Source organism: Trachemys scripta, chromosome 11, assembly GCF_013100865.1.
Source record: "Trachemys scripta elegans isolate TJP31775 chromosome 11, CAS_Tse_1.0, whole genome shotgun sequence".
Lineage (NCBI taxonomy): Eukaryota > Metazoa > Chordata > Testudines > Emydidae > Trachemys > Trachemys scripta.
Genome location: NC_048308.1, coordinates 12,228,132 through 12,249,206, shown reverse-complemented (window position 1 = coordinate 12,249,206; position 21,075 = coordinate 12,228,132). Strand labels below are relative to the sequence as shown.

Sequence of the window (21,075 nt, the reverse complement as noted above, 5' to 3'; positions counted from 1 at the left end):
ACTTCCCAAGAAAGCTCAGATGTGGATTGGTGTCTATCAAGGTCCATTGTTAACTAAATACTCCCAATTACTTGAATAACCCCTTCACACTATGTTGACCACATCTGCCTTACGTGCTTTCTACAGCAAACACTTTAAATACAAGCATAGAGCCAAGGCTCATAACTTCAGATATAAAAATGATACATGCATACGAATAGGATGAATACATGCAGAAGAACATAAGCTTTGTAATGATACCTTACAAGAGACCTTTTGTAGGAAGCATATTCCAGTTACATCATATTTACACTCATAAGCATATTTCTAGAAAGCATTATGGGGTGCAACGTCACACAAGGGACATTGAAAAATGCCATGAACTGATGACAGAAGCACATGGAATGCTGGGATGGAAAGCAGTGCATCACGGGGCATTGAGCCCGGACCCATGATGCGCCATGATCCCCTGTGCCTTTCCACAAGACCTAGCAGCAGAAGCGGGAGAGCTCCACTGTGGAGTAGCTACCCACAGTGCACTGCTCTCATTGCCGATGCAAGTGCCACAAGTGTGAATGCGCTATGCCACCAGTGGAAGACAATGTGAACACAACAGCAATTTTCTTGAAGCGCTTTTTTATCAGCGACCAAACTCTCTGCGAAAAAACTCTGCCTGTGTAGACATAGCCTAAGTGTTTATAGTGATCCTTCTGCCACTAACTTCAAAGAGAGAGCCCTGTATTTTCTTATTGATGTGACCAAGCATGGACAAGTACAGCATATCCTAGAATCACATTCTCACCCTTTAAGGATCCCTCTTCCTCAAGGCCTGAAGTCAGTTTCCCTACTCCTTGCCCAGTAAGACAGGAATCCACAGCTGTTCTAGACCAGTGACAAGTGCTACATGCTAAAAGGTTACCTGTAAATATTTTTTCAAATAAACTAAATGTAAGGTAGTGTGCTGAATGCCCACAAAACCAAATGAGGAACATTCGTCCTTCTACGTTCAATACTTGCAAATCTCTTCTAGAACAAAATAACTTTCAGAGGGTAAAGAGTTCCCCTAAGTAACACTGACACTGCACAACATAGACTTAGACTCCTCCTTGAAGACCTAGGAAGGGGTCTAAGCCAATAACAATTGGGAGCATTTAACATACCCATTATAAATATTCATGCCAGCAATTTTTTCTTAACAAATAGAAAAGCAGCATCAATGTCAAGAGATAACAGAATTGTCTCTGGAAAATTCAGATGCCTGCACAAGCAAGATTTGCAAAAGGTATTTTAAGTGAACAAAGTGACAGTTTTAATTGTAAAAATTAGGACAGTTGAAGACTGTTTTGGTATCCAGCTGTCTAGCTATAACTGAGAATTTATTCAGCCAGGCACCATTGCTCATGCTGGCGATTCCTTCTCATTCAAACTTCCTCTTTGCTCCCACTGCAGCCATCTTCCCATGTCAACATCTAACTAAGCCTCCACTCCCTGATGCCATTTTTCCCTCCGTGAGAAATTCCCCAGCTCTGCCCTCTCCCATTGCAGCTATCCCTTCCCAACTATTGTGATCCATACAAAGTCCTGGATCTGTTTCTTCTGCAGGAGGGTCAGTTCATTCCACCACCTTCAGACAGTAAACCTCAGGCTGATTTAAAAATCAAAGCAACTCAAGATAAAGACTACAGTTCTGTTTGTTTTATAGTTTAATTTAGAGCTGGTGAGAGATGACAGGTTGATAGCCCTGGAAAGTAAAGTCCTCATTATCCCCACAATGGCTAAGAGCACAAGCGAAATCAGTACAAACTAGCCCACACTGCCATGGGGAAATCACCTTTGATCAGATGTTAGTTCAATCTCCATACCCATTTAGTCAGGGCCTCTGCTAAGACCACAAAGCAGGGTACCAACTGTGGTGGCCTTTTCTTGTGATGGGCTGACCATTCCATAAGGAATTGAACAGAAACCTCTAACCCATTTCACAGTGGCTACTGGAAGTAATGGATGCTAACAACTTTTGTTCACCACTCAACTGCTCCAGAATCAAACCAGCTTCCAGCGACAAAAGGCCCCATATTCCATTACCAATCCTCCTGGTATTCTGTTCCAACATTCTCTGTTTGAATAATAAGTCTTGGTGATTTTCTATGCCTTTTTTTGAAGACTGAAGTTCTTTAAAGAGCTGGTGAAAGTAACACAAGTCTAACAGTATTTCAGAAAGCGTCACAGTATACAAGCAGTGTTCGAGAGTATAACAAAAGGCCCTGTCGTGCTATTGTACAACACAACCCATGAAGGGCCACTGGCTTAGCACCGCAATTTCATGGAACAGCAGTATTAACGCTTCCTGGGGAGCAAGTGATTCTAATCATTCTAGGATGACTATTCTACTTGTTCTTAATTTGGTGAATGTAGCAGAAGAGTATGGAAGTTCCAGGAACTAATAGATAGTGACACTATGGGAGTATTCATCTCCAAGAAAGTGGGAAAGAATCACTCCCTGTCCTGGAAACAGCTGCCCACAGACTGTGCCTCCCATCACAAGAAATGCAATCATTCTGGTTTTCTTTTAATACTGAACTGAACCCAGGAGCATTCACTGGCTTTCACACCATTTGGAGAAATGCCTGATGTCTGCTTATGCATATTGATGTCACACAAGAAGTGAAGTTGCTATGCCTTATACCAAGGCATCTCCGTGAAACGATGCTAAAAACAGGCAGGCTGGTCCTTGAACACAAAAGCTTCCAAACAGTCATTTGTCTGTTTCATCACACTAACCGAGGCTGGAATATAGAGTATAAAGGAAAGCATTCACAAGTGAAGAATATGAAACCTGAATCAGCCTGCACCATTCAAACAAGACAGACTGAACATAAGATGAGTGAAATAAATCTATTATTTGTAACCTAGGGATTCCATCACTAAACTCTTTAAAATATCCAGTCAGTTGGTCATAAAAAGTTTCCTTTTTCCATAAAGAAAGGATACCATCATGATGGGATTTTACATCTGTACAATTTCCATACATAGCGAACATCTTTTATACTTAATCTCTTATACTTAATCCACCACTGTAGAATCACACCACCAGAATGTTACAAGTCCAAGTTCATTTATACTGCTTACATTATAAGGGGGGTGGGGAGGGAAAATGTATGAAAGGAAAGCAAATTTGGGTCATTGATTTTTTCCCCCTGAATCTCAGCATCCTGAGAGAAACGAGTTTCTATAATAAAGAAATTTCAGCATTTGTGAGGCAATCCTCTAGGATTTATTGATTTAAAAAAAATCTCATTAAACAGAAAAAGAGAGTTTTAAACAGGTATGAGAAAACAAAAAAATCCAAGTCTCTTCGGATCGTCACCAGGCCGAAACCGGATTAGCTTTGTAGTTTCTGTAATCTTCTTCACAGAAGAACGCTAATTCAGTTTCATCTGCTGAAAGGGATAAAAAAATAAATATTCAGCATACCCAATAAAAGCATATGCTTATTGTATTAACCACATAGCAGCCTATTAACATTAATTAGAACCTCAGAATGCATTCAGTGCCTTTTTGGTTAAAGGCAATCACTAGTCACCACCTTGTTTGTTTTTACGTTAGACCCAAATACCATGTGTTTTAGTCTGGTTAAAAAGAACTAGAACATTGTCATGTAAATGTAAACAAACATCTACAAAAACCTTCAAGACTAATTTCACCAAAGGCTACAAAACAATTTGGATGGCATTCAGCAACCTACGAGATTGGACATTTATTCTTTCTAAGAATCCTAGAAAACAACGACGCTTGTTTTTTCCCCAGTCCATTATTCAGCTAAGGAGGGAGAAAAAACCTCTTTTTTTCTGAAATTAGCCTGCAGGTATAATAATTTAATACTTAGAGGATTAGGAGAATATTTTACAGATCACTTTACATTCTCCCTCATGGCCCATCAAAATATGTGTCTGAAGAAGTTAATTTTTTGCCCTGCTAATGATTAATTCATAAGGCTTCAACAATATGCAAAGTGAACGACACAAATTGGCTTCTCCAGCAATACTTTCAAATACCTCTAATTATTCACAGGGGATATGGCACAGCTAAAGGACCCACAAAGGTTCAGAGCAGTCACAATTCTTTCAACCCAGCAGGTCAAGGACTTCCTCTTCTAAAACAATAAGTCAGCAACATTACTAATTCAGAGTGGAGACAAATCTGATGGAAAACCTTCACAATTATTAAACATGGAATTCTTTAAGGTCCTGAGCCAATAAGTTCTGCATTTGCTTTTTAAATTAAACCTGAATTTAATGAAGTCTGCCTGTCTTATACAAAGGAGCAGGAGAGGTTTTAGAATCTTGACTAGGAAACTGACAAGATTGTTTGCAATGAATGCTGAACACTTTATTAACATACATCCTTGCTCTAGAAATACGCACACATTAACTTTGCTGACTAGATAATAGCTGTAATAATCATCACCACCACAGAGGATTTCCTAAAGATGCTTCTCTAATACCCTCCTAATTTACATCTTTCCAGCCCAATCTGCCCAATGCTAAAATCAATCCTTTGGAGTTGAGGAGGGTGCTCAGTACCTTGCAGGATTGGGCTCCTGGCTTTTTTTAAAAGGGAAATTCTAGTGTTTGCTTCTAGCAAATGTTGTGCAGCCTACATATTTAACATCTGAATCTATTCATGGGAGATTTGCAATTGATTTCAATGAAGGCAGAACTAATATCACATGATACTGTGCATCACTTATTTTGTTTATTCTTTATATATTCAGGTTAACTATATACTTACAACAAATGCTAACTGCGTCAATGCCTAACTGATGCCGTTTTTGTGTTCTCATATACCAAAATTTACCTCCGTGGGAAAAGCTCTCTTCCACTGACTTACAGAAGCTATTAATGGGAGATTTGCAATTGATTTCAATGAAGGCAGAACTAATATCACATGATACTGTGCATCACTTATTTTGTTTATTCTTTGTATTACCATAGCGCCTAGGAGCTCTAGTCCTGGACCCCATCGTGCTAAACACTGTACAAACACAGAACAGAAACAGTCCCTATCCCGAAGAGCTTTCGCTACATTTTTATTACTTACCAGAAATGCAAATCTACTCTGAATGGATAAAAATTAGGAGTCGCCAAAGGTCTTACTACACTATTCTGCTTCTGTAAGTCAGTGGAAGAGAGCTTTTCACACTGAGGTAAACTTTAGTATATGAGAACACAAAATCTGCTCTTTTAAAACCTCAAAACTTGGCAAGTGTAAGAGGATATTCCTCATTACACAGCAAGAACTTCATTCTACCTCACTCAGCAGTTAGGCATTGACGCAGTTAGCATTTGTTGTAAGTATATAGCTAACCTGAATAATTATGGGGTAGTGTTTTAATTACTTTTCTTCCATCCTTAAACCATTCCCTCCTCCCCTACATACAGAGAAATAAAAACAGTCTAGTTTATCGCAGTTTGTTTTCAGAACAAGATTACTCTGGTGTGCTGATAGTTTACTGAGATTGCATCAAGTTATACCACCACTAGGACTATGGTACCTGTTTCAAAGGTAGGAATGTACAATCATTCATCAATACTGTCTTGAAGAAGGACATCACTGGAGGAGGGCAGCTCTAAACAAATATCTGCCACTGTTTCCCAGCCCCTTGCGTAGACCTCTAGGCCAGTGGTTCCCAAACTTGTTCCGCTGCTTGTGTAGGGAAAGCCCCTGGCGGGCCAGGCCGGTTTGTGTACCTGCCATGTCCTCAGGTTCAACCGATCGCGCCTCCCACAGGCCGCGGTTCGCCGCTCCAGGCCAATGAGAGCTGCTGGAAGCGGCGCGGGCTGAGGGACATACTGGCCGCCACTTCCAGCAGCTCCCATTGGCCTGGAGCGGCGAACCGCGGCCTGTGGGAGGCGCGATCGGTTGAACCTGCGGACATGGCAGGTACACAAACCGGCCTGGCCCGCCAGGGGCTTTCCCTACACAAGCAGCGGAACAAGTTTGGGAACCACTGCTCTAGGCCATGCTACCTCAAGTCTTAGGTAGGTAAGACTCATGCTGACGAGGCATATACTAACTAAATTACAAGACTTTGAAGTCTTCAGACTGCCAATAACCCTCCTTCCCAAAGAGCTGGTTTTCATCTGGATTAAAAGGATTTGGATAGCAGGGAAGGCTAAAGAATGACTTTTATTATTAATAATACAGTAATGCCCAGTCCTCTATAAGGCCTTATATCAGAGACCCATTGAGCTAGGCACAATAGATACATATAGTACGAGACTGTCTTCTCCTCAGAAAGATTACAGTATAGAATAAGGGGTGGTGTGCGAAGAGGAAAGGGGGAGAAACTAGAAGTATCAGGTGTAAATACCAAGGAAACAGGGGAATTGATTAGTGTGGCCCAATGAGATTAACCAGGAGTAAAGGAATGAAATCAAAAGAGTATTTTCTGATGTTCCATTTATCTTTTCCAATGGTAAGATTTATAATAGTCTCCTAAGGGGAGTGGAGGAAGCACCACTGATTGAAGGATTTTAAACTAGATCAGACAAAGTGCTAAATAGTACTGTGTAGGGGGAAATCCTGCATTGGCTGGGGAGAGGCTAGGTGGCCTAATGCTGAATGGGTTCTTCTATTTCTAACTTCCTCTGTGATGTTTCACCCAGAGCGTAAGATTGTTGTGCACCAGATTTAAATAAGCGACATTCTAAACTAATCAGTGCTGTTTCAAAACCTGTAAATTGGGCCTCAAAGTCTCAGCTGCTCTGCTGCCACATAATCATTTTTGCATGGAGCCAAAATTGACATCCAGTGACTATCAGATTTGTCATACATAGGCATTTCTTTACACTATTAGCACAGGACATGCGCCATATGCAGGGCCGGTGCTACCATTTAGGCAAACTAGGCGATTGCCTAGGGCGCCAAGATTTGGGGGTGCCAAAAAGCGGTGCCCCCAATTTTTTTTTTTTTTACAGCGTTCCTACGCCCCCTCTCCAAGTGCACGGTCCCCCCGCCTCCCAGGCTTGCAGCGCCAATCAGCTGTTTGGCGCCGCAAGCCTGGGAGGGGAGGAGAATTAGAGCGGGGGCGGCGTGCTCGAGGAGGAGGCGGAGCAGAGGTGAGCTGGGGTGGGGAGCTGCCGCACGGCTCCCCGGGGGGAGAAGCTGCCACGGGGGCGGGGGAGCCTCAGGGCGGGGAGGGGAGCTGCCGCGGGGGGGGACGAGGGGGGCGGGGAGCGCAAGGTGGAAGTTTCGCCTAGGGCGCGAAACTTCCTTGTACCGGCCCTGGCCATATGCATTCTTCTGTCAGAAAGCAAGGACTCAGGTTGATTTTAACCACGCGTCATGTTCAGCTCACTTCTAAACGATATTATTTGTGCTGCCCTGAGCAATTTGAATATTGTGTTGCACATTAAACAAACCTAATCTCATTTCATTATTCCACACTAGCTCCACTACTTAAACTTCTAACCAAAACATCAGTTTAAATGTTACTGATAGGTTATTTAGTACTATGTCTGCTTAATCTTATCTGTCAATCATTTAAAATTACCCACAGCAGAATTCTAAGCATACCTTCTAAAAATCACAATTTGCATTCTGAGCATTTGGAGTGCACATACCTGCCGCCCTCAGCCCAATGATGTGAATGTACATTATCCCCCCTTCTTCCCTGGATAATTATCAGGTAGTGTAAAAAGCATCAGGAATAGCATTTACTTTTCAGCAGACTATCCAAACATAATCAGCCAGTTATCAGTATAATGACAAGCATAATGATCAGTTCTGTCAGTCAATATAAAGGTACTCCTACCTACTCCAGCTGCTTTCAAAGTGCTGTCTTCTTTTAAAATGAGTTTGTCATCATCCTCCAAACTCACTACAAGTTCATTGGTCTAGAAATAAGTAAACAGGAATATAAAGATAAATGCAGGTTTTATTAGCTCTGCCATTATGTTCTCTAAAAGTACATAGATCTTGCTGTATCCACACATAAAAGGGGGGGAAAGGAACAGATAGCAAATGTACCTTAGATCCATGTGCTTGGTGAATAATCTTCATCGTATCTGGAAGAAAATACAAAATTTCCCTTAAGATGTGGTTCATTACACTGGACAATGGCACTGTGAGGGTTCCATGTTTGTCATCGCTTGAGAATTTTCAAGTGTTCTCTGTTCAAAACGGGAAAAACAAAACTCTCTCCACTAGCAGCTAGCCCTGCAATCCAAACCTGAAATCTGAGAATCAAGCTAGGTTCTTTTCTTCGTGAGTATTACCACCTGTGTTAGAAGTTCTGTCACGCAATTAGGGTCTCAAGGACATTTACTCCATCCCACTGTCTTCATCCTATGCCCTCTGTGATACCCTTGCAATCTGTCTTCAATGAGATTGCACAGGTGCACAGAAGGTGACTGGAATTTAATAAACAAATCTGTTGATGCTGCACAAGAAGAAAGAGAACCCAACTTGCTCTCCCACGGCGGTGTTGGCTCTGCTCTGCTAGCAGGAGAAAAAAGTAGTAACAACTTAATTTTGTCACTAAAATAAGCAGAGATGGCAGAACGCACTCACAGGGAACAGAGTCAGTAAAAGGATGCCACTGTTACATATATAGGAACTTTAATATTAAAACAGAATTCCAACACATCTATGTTTGAACAAACTCAAAATAGGACACGAGTGCTTTTTTCAGCAAAGGAGCTAGAAACTTGATGCTATTTACCCACTTGTAAGTCGGGGGGGTGGGGGGGAGAATGTGGACTAGAGTAACTTTCAAATTGGTATGACTGAGTATTCAGAGCTCTGGTACAATAAAGATCACGTTCTCAATTAGAGGTTTAATCCAAGGCTTTAATCCATGAACATACACACAACTTCAGCCCATTTTGTACATTTTATTCATAGCATTTAAGGAGCTTTGGATTGCCTTGCTCTCCCAGTGCAAAAGTCACTAAAGATTTAGCATACAGTGCCAGTTGCAGTACTATCCATATATCTTAGAAGCAAGACATGCATTAAACAACACTTACTGGAATCTTACCATTACATAGAATTACTGCAAGAAGACCACATAATCACACTGAAAACATACTAAGCTTTCATCTCTAGGAAGAGAACATGCGAGCTATCAATGACCTTTACTAACCTCAGCCAGCTCTATACTCCCAATGAATGGAGTCCAAGAGCAGCCTACTGGTTTTCAAATCCTAGTACAACTTCACATCCCCATTCTCTGAGCTGACTTCTTACTTACCCATTCAGTCTCTGAGTCACTTTTGATTTTATCTGTTCACAGCTCCACCACTGACCATGGAAATTTTTGCATTTAACCATTTGCCCTATGAAGGAGACGCTGTTCCAACCCCACCATGTAGATAAAGTATCAGCCTCTTCAAATCCGGGCTAAAGCCTCACCTCCTCCCATTTGCTTTTGCTAACCCCAAACTAATCTCACTTGAGCACATAAATAAATGTTACCTGGTGTTCCTCGTAACAGGCCTTTTGTGACCGTTGATATAAAACACTGTCATGAGATACTAAACTGTACTGAACTCCGATGACAATTCTTTGTATTATTTGTATTGGGTGTAGGGCCTAGAGGACTCCACCAGATTGGGTCTCCATTGTGCTAGGAACTGTACCAACATGTGGTAAATGACAGTCCCTGCCCCAAAGTGTTTACAATCTAAAAGACAAAATGTGACACGTGTCAGACAAAGAAAAGGATGGAGGGAATGAAGTAAAAATAATGGGATGCTTTAGTACAGACTAGCTGTCTGCACAATTTGTAGATGTAGTAAGCCAATCAGAAGCAGAAATCACAGCTTGCTACCTGCCCGGCCATTATCAGATGACAGTTCTCTGTGGGAAACATGGTAGAGGTACGTTTTAAGGAGGGATTCGAAGGAGGATAATAAGGTGGCTTTGTGGAACTTTCCTCATATTGCTTCATATGCACAGGAAAAGGTGCAAAAGGGAAAGAAACAAACAAGTGGGCGACCAAGGCTGACACTGTAGGTGCCATGCAGGCAGAGTCAACTTAACAGTAAGATGACAGGATGGACAGACAGGAAGAAACTAAACTGAAGGGTTCTAACAGTGAGAACAAGAATTTTAGGTATGATGCAATGGAGAAGGTTGAGAGAATGGAGAGACAAAGAGGAGGGGGCCTTAGTGCAAATGAAGCACCAAGAAGAGGAGTCTGACAGCAGCATTTTTAATGAAATCTGAGGAAATGAGGCAGCAACAGTCGAGCCAGACTGGTGGAAGTTGCACAACTTAGACTGGAAGCTCTTTGGGGCAGGCACCGCCTTTTCATTCTGTTTGTACAGCGCCTAGCAAAATGTGGTCAGGGTCCATGACTGGGGCTCCTAGATGCTACAGTAATACAAAGAAACGTGTAAGTCAAGGTGAGGGCCAATCAGAGTCTAGATGGGATGAGTCAGAGCGGGGATAAGGTTGGCCCTTTATGATGCTGGCCAAGAAGAAGCAGCAAGATTTGTACAGTGATGGGCTGAGAAAACCAAAAGAAGGCAGAGTTACAGGAGAAGCCCAGATTAAAGGCCTGTGTGATGAGGAGGATGGTGGTGCTACCCACCACCATGGTAGAGAAATGAAAGAGAGAAGGTAGGGCTCAGAGGAAAGATCAGGAGCTCGGTTTGGATTCCTTACACGCAAACTCAGCATAACTGGCACCTACGGCTGAGAGGCTAAGACTGAGCTAGCGTATCGGGAATCAAACTACTGCCCTGGCGTAGTTCTGTTCCCTTGATTGTACAGTATTTTGTTCAGTACTCTGAATAGCAATTAGCCACATGTCCACAAGCACATGCGCACAGCAAATCTCCCCTGATGCCATGTGTTGTGACTAGACCAAAAATTGTGCATGGACCTGCAGGTATACCACAGCATAAAGAATAAAATGATAGCACAGGTCTCCTTCATTTGCCACAAAAGGGAAGAATGGCTCTCCAGAGACAGATGTTTCAAATCTCTGGAATTGTAAATAATTCAATATTCACATCTGTCCTCTAAATTCAGAGAAACAAGTTGAAGATAGAGACATTAACAAATTAAACTCTAATCCCCGATACATTTCCCACTTGCTCCCATTTTGCACCTCCTGATTCCCCATCAGTGTGAATGAAGAATCAGGCCCTATGCCAGTTTAGTCTCTTGATAGAGGCGTGTAATTCCCAGGACCATTCACAGGAATTATATGTGCGCCCCACTCAGGGAGATGCTTCATCAGTGTGGTAGATGTGGTTTGCTAACTCCACCTTGGACAGAGGGAGGTGGGAATGGCATGGATGGCAGAGAGGCATCTGTAAGGAAACCCCTGGAACAGTTCTTCTTGGGAGAGGTTTATGTCTCAGGGAAAGTGTTCTATTGTCATTTGAGTTATTCTTTATGCTGTATAACTGCATGACCCTGCTGTCATCCATTGCAGTACTTTTGCTCTAGTCACCAAACAGCATAATTAAAGCCAAATCCCAGAAAAGGGATAAATCTGGAGCATGTTCTATTCAAAGTATGATACTCTCCACCTGCTTACACCAAGGAAACTTGCATGTGAGCAGCATTACTTGCAACAATCATTAGAGCATAGAATCAGATTTAAATCTTACCCCAGGCTATTTCATTCCATTTCATTTCATCCCAAGCTTACATTTAGGAGGTTTCCTATTTACTTTAGACGTGTTTTCCTCCTCCTCGTCTTGTTTAATATTATGTAAATTCTTTAAGTACATAAATCTAAATATTTTCCACTCGGTGCCTTTAGCTTCTTCTTGGCCATCCCTTGTGACCTCACAATTAGTAGCCGGGTATTGAAATGCATAACCACGAAGAGGATTGTGATTTCAAAGTACTGTGGGTCACAAGCTGCTCTGCAGAATGGGAACAGAGTTTAAAAGGCACTTACAAAAATGATAAAAAATTAATATCCCAAAATGCCTTTGCCAATTAGCAGCAGAATGTGTAATGTGCTGCCTAATTCTGAAGTGAATACAGAAGTTCATAATAATCGTTGGGTTTTGTAGACACGTGATGTAAAGTTAATGGTGTGTGTACGACATTCGCAATAGGGCTGTGCCAAATTAACCATTAGCTTGACTAGTTGTTTCCTGAAAGCAGCTGCCAAAGTATGAGTGTGTGTGTCACATCTCCTTTCAGGAGACTAGTCCTGACTTACTATATTTAGATGGAAATAACTGTAATGCAGTTAAATCACATGAGAATTGGTATAACATACTGTACACACATTTCTTAAAGAATAAGAAAAAAATCACATACCATATTTGTATTTTTTAAAGGGAGGTGGAAGTCCTGTTCTTAAAGACACATCTATTAAAAATAAAGAGACTACATGAAACGGATTGTAACAATTTTCTTTTTATATTTTTAAATGATTACATCATGAAGCTTTCACTCTGAATCTGAAGTTTAAAATAAATCTCAAATCAGGAAACTTGTCTTAACATCAAAAGTTGAAGAGCAACTGGTACAAATCTGAGCCCAGGTCCTACAAATTCTCTGGTACACTTTACTTGTGTGAGTAGCCCCAATGACTTCAGTGGACTACCCACATGCATAATGTTCAGGAAAGGTGTGCAGGATCAGACTCTTGGAGTCTGATCCTCCATAGCTCTACTGTCATGTGTATCCTATTAACATTTTCACAGGGGCAGAAGTCGTGCATCCCCATTTGCAAATTGCACCCAAACAATTGACACACAAATGAATTGGATGTGGAAGACTAGTCTGCTAACCAGCTCCCAAAAGAAAACCACACTGCTGAAAATTAGCCCCTTTATGGGCTTGGTGTTGAGCAACTCCAAGAGATGCTGAGTGCCTGTGTGCATTTCTGGCTGACAATACTCAGCCTGGAAGAAAACATCCCAGAGAACACACTCATATAGTGGTACCTTCCATCATTGAAAATAACTACGCAGAACACTTCCTCCCCATTCAATTGAGACCCGCTTTGCTTTCCCTCTCTGCCAAATATTGGTGTAGCCCCTAGTCATGTAGAAACAGTGACCAAAAATTTGCTAGATGGCATATGTCCCTAATGCTTTTTGAGTAGCTGCCCAACAGTGCAGCCCATGCAGCTTGGGGCAGTGAGCGAACTGCAGCACAGCACTGCCATGACTGATCATGGGGATTTCCAGTGCAGGGCAGAGGGAGGTAATGCCTACATGTAGTTGGACATCCTCTTTGGGATCAAGGGCCAAATCCCCCATGAATCCTTGGCTCCCCAGCCCCCTCCATCCCCAGCCGCCCAAAGGGGAACATGTGGAGCTGGCAGCTTTAATGGAGCCACAAGAGTTTTCCCATTAATTTGCTCCTCTACACCTGCTTACGCACAGACAGCAAAGTACAGGGACCAAATAAGTGTGTAAGAATAACAGTGCCTTACCATTCTTTACAAATGTAATGAATTGCTTTACAGTCTGGTCCAAATTAACTCCATGATACACCACAGGTCTGAAATTACGGTGCTCAAAGGAGCGAACCAGGCGAACAGTAATGGTTGAGTTTTCTGATGACATGTGAATTAACTGCAAGCACCCTAGAAGATATTAAAGAGAGTAATTACTGAGTTCTCTCTTTGTACAAATATAACAGCTAAAAGAACTAGGTGCAGGTGCATTAGTCTGACAGTCCCAAAGAGTTAAAAATGTACAAACTTTTAAACATACTGTGCCCTCACTTTAGGCCCAATTCTGTACCCCTTTTGCCATGACTACGATGGGAGCAAGAGCAGAGCCATAGCCTCCTCACTGACACAGGATTGTCCAGAATTTAAGGGTAGAAGTTGACTCTATATGTCAGATGGCCCAGTTCTGCAGTTGTTCCATGTACAGAACTCCCACTGAGAACAGCAGCAGCTCCAGGAACGAGCCACAGGGTCAGGCCCTATATTAAGAAGAAAAAAAAGATTACAGAAAAATGGTTTAAAGCTGTGTGAGACGTGTTTTGCTTTTAATTTATTTGTAAGTCCAAGTCACTGAAAAGTCTGCCTGTCCTCTATGAGCCAAAGGATAGAATTGGACACCATAAACAAAAATAAAAGCTTATTTATAATACATCAGTATCACACAGACACACCATATAGAAAAATGCCTGTGCTACCACCTAAGGCTCATCTTTACACTGTATAACAAATTAAAATTAAATCCAACAAAATAATGGTGATGGAGATAACGTCATTTTTGTAGGAATTAGGGGGCAAAATTCTCCTCTCATTTACACTAGTATAAATCCAGAGTAACCCCCTCTGGGTTTACACCTCTGTAACTGAAAGCAGAATATGGACTGGTAGGTGGTTTTTGGTTTGGTTTTTTTTTGTTTTTTTTGGCTTAAGTCTGCTTTTCTCCCGCTCTTCCCCTTTAAGCAAAGTCAGACAGAGATTTTAGTTCAGCACCTTCATAGTCAATTTCCTGTCTCTCTAGCCAGCAGAGCTGTTTCCTACCACTGATAATATCCCCAGTTTTCAGTGGTAGATGCTCTTCCACTTCCTCCATTTCCGTTAGTTCATTAGCTTTCTGCAACAATGACACTGGGCCACAGCTTCAGTGCCAGGAAGTTTGTCTTTAGCACAGAGCTACATTTCAGCTGCCTTTGCAGTTATCTCCAACTATCTGCACAATATTTTCGCTCTCTCTTGCTCATTCTATTTGTCTCTTACGTACTGATTCCTTATGTATTTGTTGCTCTGCAATAACTAAGAGACTTGTGTATCTGAAAGGTTTTAAATTGTTTATTTAGTCTTTATCAATCAATTGTACTTATATGATCCCGATTACCGTAGTATCTGAACACCTCAAATCTTTAATGCATTTATGCTCACAACACTCCTATGAGGTAGGAAAGTGCTATTTATCCAATGGGGAACTGAGGCACAAATCTCCCAAGTCCCAAGCTAGTGTACTAAACTCCTGAGCTATCCTTCTTTTAAGTCATTCACAGGGCTTCACTTCCATTTTTGTTTGGAGGGGGATCCTTCTGTCCCCTGACTTTACCTAACTTTTGCAGGTGGGAGGAGGGGGTCACATTTAAAGTTTTTGACCCAAGTTCTATGCCTGAAGCACAATAATCAAGTTAAAACACAGTACATCAGTATCTCATTTATATAACATGTACATACAAAATCACATTCTTTTGTATCTGAAAAGAGGGTTTTTTTAATTATGCTAAAAAGAGGTGAACATTATCCTGGTCCTTCTCCACACAGGACCGAAAGTTGAAAGACCCTTAGCACAGAGAAGGACCCTGCTGGGTTCTGAACGCACTCTACCCCCAGAACAGTGGTTCCCAAACTGGGGTTCACAGAACGTTACAGGGGGTTCGCCAGAAAAATTTCACTAATGGCGGACAGAGGACCCCGGGCACTGGAGACAGCAGGTGGGACCCGGTTGCAGGGCAGACACCCCAAGCCCCAGGGAGAGTGGGGCCAGGCAGTTGGGGTTGGCAGCCTGAGTCCCGGCGGTCAGCGCGGGAGCCGGCAGCCCAAGCCCCAGGGAGAGCAGGGCCGGGCAGTTGGGGCTGGCAGCCCGAGCCCTGTCCCCGTCAGCGGGGGAGCCGGCAGCCCGAACACTAGCCCAAGCCCGAGGAAATTCACACTGAGGAAATTTAAACTTAAATCCCTGAAAATATTCATTTTTAGGAGGGAGTTCACGAGATTTCACAATTTAGTGAAAGGGGTTCGCGGGCTGTTAAAGTTTGGGAACCACTGCCCCCAGAACTACGTGAGATCATCTTGGGGGAAGCAGATTCTAAGATGGAGAGGAAGAGAAGCCACAGAGTTTAGCATTCAGCACCTAGATGAGGAAATGCTGATATCTTAGACTGATCTAATAGTGAGATGGGCCAGATTCTGTGCTGCACTTTTCAGGAGGCATGACACAGAAAGTGCAGCCCAGAAAACCAGCAAACTGTCCAATGCAGACATACTGATGGTCAATTATTCTCTGTGTTAACCAAATCATTCCTGGACTTGAGCTTAGATATTTCTTCCATATCCAAGACAGATATAAGATCACCAAGGCTAACTAAAGAGCTTTGCACTAAAGCCCTGCCCCACAGCGTAAAGGAAACCAAAAGTCAGGGAATCCCTTTTCTGTTTCTCATCAAAGAGCCCAAGAATGGATGAGGACTCCAAGTGACAGTTCACCGAAAATTCCCTCATACTGCATCCCCCTGCCTCACACCCAGGTGTCCGCTACAGATAGCCCCCTGTCCTTCATCCTCCCCACTACGGACAGTTCCCTGCCCCTCACCCCCCCCCATACCTGCCACAGGCAGCCCCCTACCCTTCACACACACCCCAACTGCCGTTCATCCCTCCCACACGCCCACTACAGGCAGCCTCCAATTTGCTACAGGCAGCCTCCCATCCCTCACCCCCCCGACCTGCTTTGTCACTGTTATGTATAGGGTGACCAGACAGCAACTGTGAAAAAATGGGACAGGGGGTGGGGGGTAATAAGCGCCTATATAAGAAAAAGTCTCCCAAAATGGGACTGTCCCTATAAAAACGGGACATCTGGTCACCCTAGTTATGTACTCCTTGTACACAGTAGGTTGTAAGGCTGCTACTAGTAGGTCAGGCTTCTATATCAGATTAAGGCTACGTCTACACTGCCACTTTCAGCGCTAAAAATTTAATCATTCAGAGGCGTGAAAAAACACCCCCCCTAAGCGACAAAAGTTTTAGTGCTGAAAAGCGCCAGTATAGACAGCGCTTTATCGCCGGGAGCAAAGCTACCACCACTTGTTCGGGTGGGATTTTTTTTATCGCCAGGAAAGCTCTCCCCCTGGCTACAGAACTTCCATCATGGAGATACAAGCAAAGTAATATGTTCTCTTAAAGATATTTAAATGCAGTGTTTCTCAAACTCTTTGATATCAGGGACTGGCTTGCTGCCTTCCTAAACTGTGTCAGGGAGAGCTCAAGGATTGGCACCAGTTCACAGACCAGTCCTTGAGAAACACTGCTTTAAAGCACTTCTGCGTATTACTGTTAGCATCTCAGGAAAGGCATTTTACACACAGTGCCACGTAGTGGCTGAATAGTATAATACAGTTTAACATTCCATTAACATCTCCCATTTTAAGTTTTACATTCCTACCATTTATAAAATTACACTATCATACTATCTCTAAAGTTCAGTCTCTCCGAGTCATACTGGTTTTCTAATTACACAACACTAACAAGTAACAACTTGGTCATCTGGTTGTCTATTAGTTGCAGTGATTGTATTTGATCAGTTTAGAATTTTTGAGTGGTCATCTTCTTGTTCTGCATGAACCATCTGTAGAGTTTGCTCTGTTGATTGTTCCTTCTGAGGAACAAACTGAAATGTCGACAGTTTCTGTTGAACTCTCCATTGTCCGTCTCAATCACATATGGTCTGGACAACAAATTATTTTTCTTTACAACAGCTGGAGTTGCCAATCCTTTTTCTCCATCCAGTTTGACACAAACATAGTCACCAGGTTCCAGATCTGGCAGTTCTCTGAATGACATCTGCTATAAAAGCGTTCATAAACTCCTTTTGTCTTTTTATCCAGTTTGGCTACTATCTTCACATCTGGTCACTTTGGAGATACAGTAGAACCTCAGACTTACGAACACCTCGGGAATGAAGGTTGTTTATAACTCTGAAACATTCATAACTCTGAACAAAACATTATGGTTGTTCTTTCAAAAGTTTACAACTGAGCATTGACTCAATAAAGCTTTGAAACTTTACTATGCAGAAGAAAAATGCTGCTTTCCCTTTAATTTTTTAGTAGTTTACATTTAATACTGTACTGTATTTACTTTTTTGTTTGTTTGTCTCTGCTATGCCTGATTGTGTACTTTCGGTTCCAAATGAGGTGTGTGGTTGACGGGTCAGTACATAACTCTGGTGTTCATAACTCTGAGGTTCTACTGTAGATTCTTTTCCAAAGTTGGAACAGTAGTTCTGGGTTGTCTTTCCATCAGGAGTTGTGCTGTACCAGTGACTGCTATTGATATTGATCTGTAGCTCAGAAGATCAACAAATGAACCTTCCTGTTGTAGGATTTTCCTGGATGTCTGTTAGCCCTCTCAGCCTCTCCATTCACTTGTGGGTAATGTGGACTGCGAGTAATATGGTCAAAATCATATTTCATTTGGAATTACTTGAATTCCACTGCAGTGAACTGTGGTCCATTGTCCATCACTAGTTGTTCTGGAAAACTGAAATGAGCAAAAGCGCACTTCAGGGCTGGTCCACACTAACCCCCCACTTCGAACTAAGATACGCAACTTCAGCTACGTTATTCAAGTAGCTGAAGTCGAATTATCTTAGTTCGAACTTACTGCGGGTCCACACGTGGCAGGCAAGCTCCCCCGTCGACTCCGCGTACTCCTCTCGCAGAGCAGGAGTACCAGCGTCGACGGCAAGCACTTCCGGGATCGACCCCAGAAGATCGATTGCTTACCGCCAGACCGGGAGGTAAGTATAGACGTACCCTCAGTTTCTTGCCAACACTGCAAGAGGTCAGGTTTTTCAAGTACCTTATTTATATGTAGTTAAGAAAATAGTCCACTATGACCAGGTAATTTATGTCTTCTGAATTTGCATAAATCTGCAACTAGTCTCTTCCAACATCTGCCTGGTAGAGGTGTTGTTATTAAAGATACTTTGTGTTGTTAATTCTGCAACATTCACATGGAGATACTTATTCTTTATGTCCTTGCTGCTCAGCCGGCAGCCAGCCACCCTGCTGTTTCCTTCCTCCCCACAATGCAGGGACATAGGGAGAGTTCTACTGCCTCCTCACTGCTGGGCTTCCTGAGAACCTTTCATTTGTGTCCCCTCACTAGCCACAGCTACATGTTGCCTCTGTAAAGGAGCATGAAGAGGTTCTTTCAAATGAACCTATCTTCACTTGCGCAATGGATACTTTTATTGACAGAGCGTCTTGAGAGTATTTCGGCTTCTCCCTAATGTGATGCCAATGTCCCAGAGGAACTGACACAGCAAGGAACTGAGTTCTCAGAAGCTGCCCTTAAATCCCAGATGCTGACCCTTCTCCCCTAACCCCTGCAATCCCTTGTGGCCCTAGCCACCTGCACCTCCTCTCCACACCACTGCTCTCTTACCTCCAGTGGCTGCACGTAGCTCAGCCATGCAGCCCGCCCTGCCTGGCTGCCACTGTGGTCCTAATGCCAGTAACACCCCGGTTTTCATGTTATGTTTTAATTTCATGATTCCATCCGTGTTCTCATTAATGCAGATTTCATAAGGCCCTACACAAAGTTTTGTATTTTTCCATTTCTCTTTATAATTGGTACCACTGGGCACATCATGATGTTGACTCAAAGATTTTCTCGATTAAGCCAATCTATTCTATTCTCTTTAACTCAGTTTCCCCTTTATTAAACAACATGATAGGAATCCTCAGAGATGTACGTACAATATATGTTTCAACACTGCCTCTTAAGGTTATTTATACTCAGACTCCTACCAAAACTCCAATACCAAATACTCCAAGAAGTTCTGCCACTTTTCTAATTAGGCCCATCATGGCTTCTATGCTGCAGCTGAGAAGGTTGTTGGTGTTTGGTCTTTGATCATATACATTCTGAATGCAAAGCTTTTGTCTTTGTAAGTTGTTTCTATGGTGAACTGGTCCATGCACTTCACAATACCTCCAGGGCTAGTCAGGATTGTGTCAAGCGATTTCAGCTCTGGGAGGACTTCAAGGTGATTATACATCCCTTCTGGTATGACTTTCACATTTGCTCCTAAGTCAATTTTAAACTCAATGGTCTTTCCATGAATATTCAGTTTCACTCTCTAGGCAGGCTCTATCATCACACTTGATAGATCCCAGAAACAATGCCTCTTGACTGCCCCAGTGCAGCAAACGCCGGCAAAATGTCCATATTTTGTGTATTTGTTATACCTTGCACCTTTGGCTGAACACACATCTCATGGGCTAAGACTTTTTCCATATGTTGTGCATTTAGTCTGAAAGGTTTTGTAGTTAGCCTGTGTGTAAGGTCAAATCGGTCTTTAATTATGGCGGCTGTGAGATGCTTTTATCTATAAGACCAATAACCAGTCTACCGCTGATATTTTCATGTTTTATAGCCTTCAAATCAGAGCTTTCTGCCAAGGCATGCAAAACTGCTATAAAAGATTCAACAGATTTCCTCGTTCTTGACTTCTTTGGCAAAAATGCACCGTTTCATATCCCACAATTCTCCGAGGTATAAAGTAGGCGTCAAGCACTGCCAGAACTCTTTCACCATTATCTTTGTGACTGTGGTCATTAAAGGCAATGGATTTAAAGTTATGCTCTGCCGGCCTTCCCCGGAGCAGACATGAAAGACGACATCGGGACGTCTCCAGGCTCCGGGTGGTGTTCGCAGCAGTGTCTTGCCGTCTGCCAGCCCTGGCACAGCTGAGCTTCCGGGGGCACTGAAATGCCTCATGCCATCGAGCTTGCAACCTTGGCTGGCCCCACGGCCTGTACTCCTCCCACTGGCAGGCTGCGGCGACGCTGCAAGCACCTCAGGCGTCTACTCCAGACTCAGACTGGCCACCGCGCTCCCCTGGAGAGACGTGTTTGCCCCTCCCCCACGGCTGGCCATGTGACACACAGCACCCCCTAGGGGCTGGAGGTTATACTACAGCCACCCCCACTGCCGCCTCTTCCCCACCCCCACCACAGGCCCGCCAACCGCCACACTCCCCTGAGCTCGCGCTCCCTCGCCCCCTGGCCCCGCCCATCAAGCAGACGCTACCCCCCTCAACTCTTACTGCGACGCTCTGCCCGGGCACTTCCGGCTTCACCGCCCTCACGCCATCCTACGTGACTCCCTTGCCTCCACCCTTTCCGACGTAAGGGCGGGGCCTCTCTCAACGCGCAAGGCTCCGGGATTGGCCGCACGAGACTCTATCCCACCCCCTCCTCGCGCTTGCCTTCACTGCTCCGTGTGATTGGGCGCAGGTCTCGCTCTGCCTCGCCCCTCGCTGTTCCTGGATTGGCGTCAGGCGTTCTGACCACGAGCCTCCTTTAGTGATTGGCCGTGAGGCGCCCCTGAGCCCG

General features: G+C 43.3%; 1 protein-coding gene across 2 annotated transcripts; it reads right to left on the bottom strand.

Annotated features, from left to right (window-relative positions):
* Nucleotides 1-262: 262 nt before the first annotated feature.
* C11H2orf76 (chromosome 11 C2orf76 homolog) lies at nucleotides 263-21,045 on the bottom strand. Of its 2 annotated transcripts, XM_034785057.1 has the most exons (7): nucleotides 20,787-20,801; nucleotides 13,694-13,899; nucleotides 13,400-13,552; nucleotides 12,274-12,324; nucleotides 8,008-8,045; nucleotides 7,793-7,874; nucleotides 263-3,416 (listed from the first exon to the last, which is right to left on the bottom strand). In XM_034785057.1, exons 3-7 carry the CDS (start codon nucleotides 13,530-13,532, stop codon nucleotides 3,340-3,342), a joined length of 381 nt encoding a protein of 126 aa, XP_034640948.1. In that variant the 5' UTR covers nucleotides 13,533-13,552; nucleotides 13,694-13,899; nucleotides 20,787-20,801; the 3' UTR covers nucleotides 263-3,339. The 2 variants fall into 2 exon arrangements, with proteins under 2 accessions (XP_034640948.1, XP_034640947.1); XM_034785056.1 differs by lacking the exon at nucleotides 13,694-13,899 and having other exon boundaries at nucleotides 264-3,416; nucleotides 20,787-21,045.
* Nucleotides 21,046-21,075: the final 30 nt, after the last annotated feature.

Bases quoted from the DNA above. Each gene is read 5' to 3' on its own strand.
- C11H2orf76 (XM_034785056.1), bottom strand. From the start codon at position 13,532: ATGTCATCAGAAAACTCAACCATTACTGTTCGCCTGGTTCGCTCCTTT. The intron at 12,325-13,399 runs GTAAGGCACTGT...TATTTTTAATAG, and splicing joins CATTACATTTGTAAAGAATG to ATGTGTCTTTAAGAACAGGA. The intron at 3,417-7,792 runs GTAGGAGTACCT...TATCCCTTTCAG, and splicing joins TTTGAAAGCAGCTGGAGTAG to CAGATGAAACTGAATTAGCG.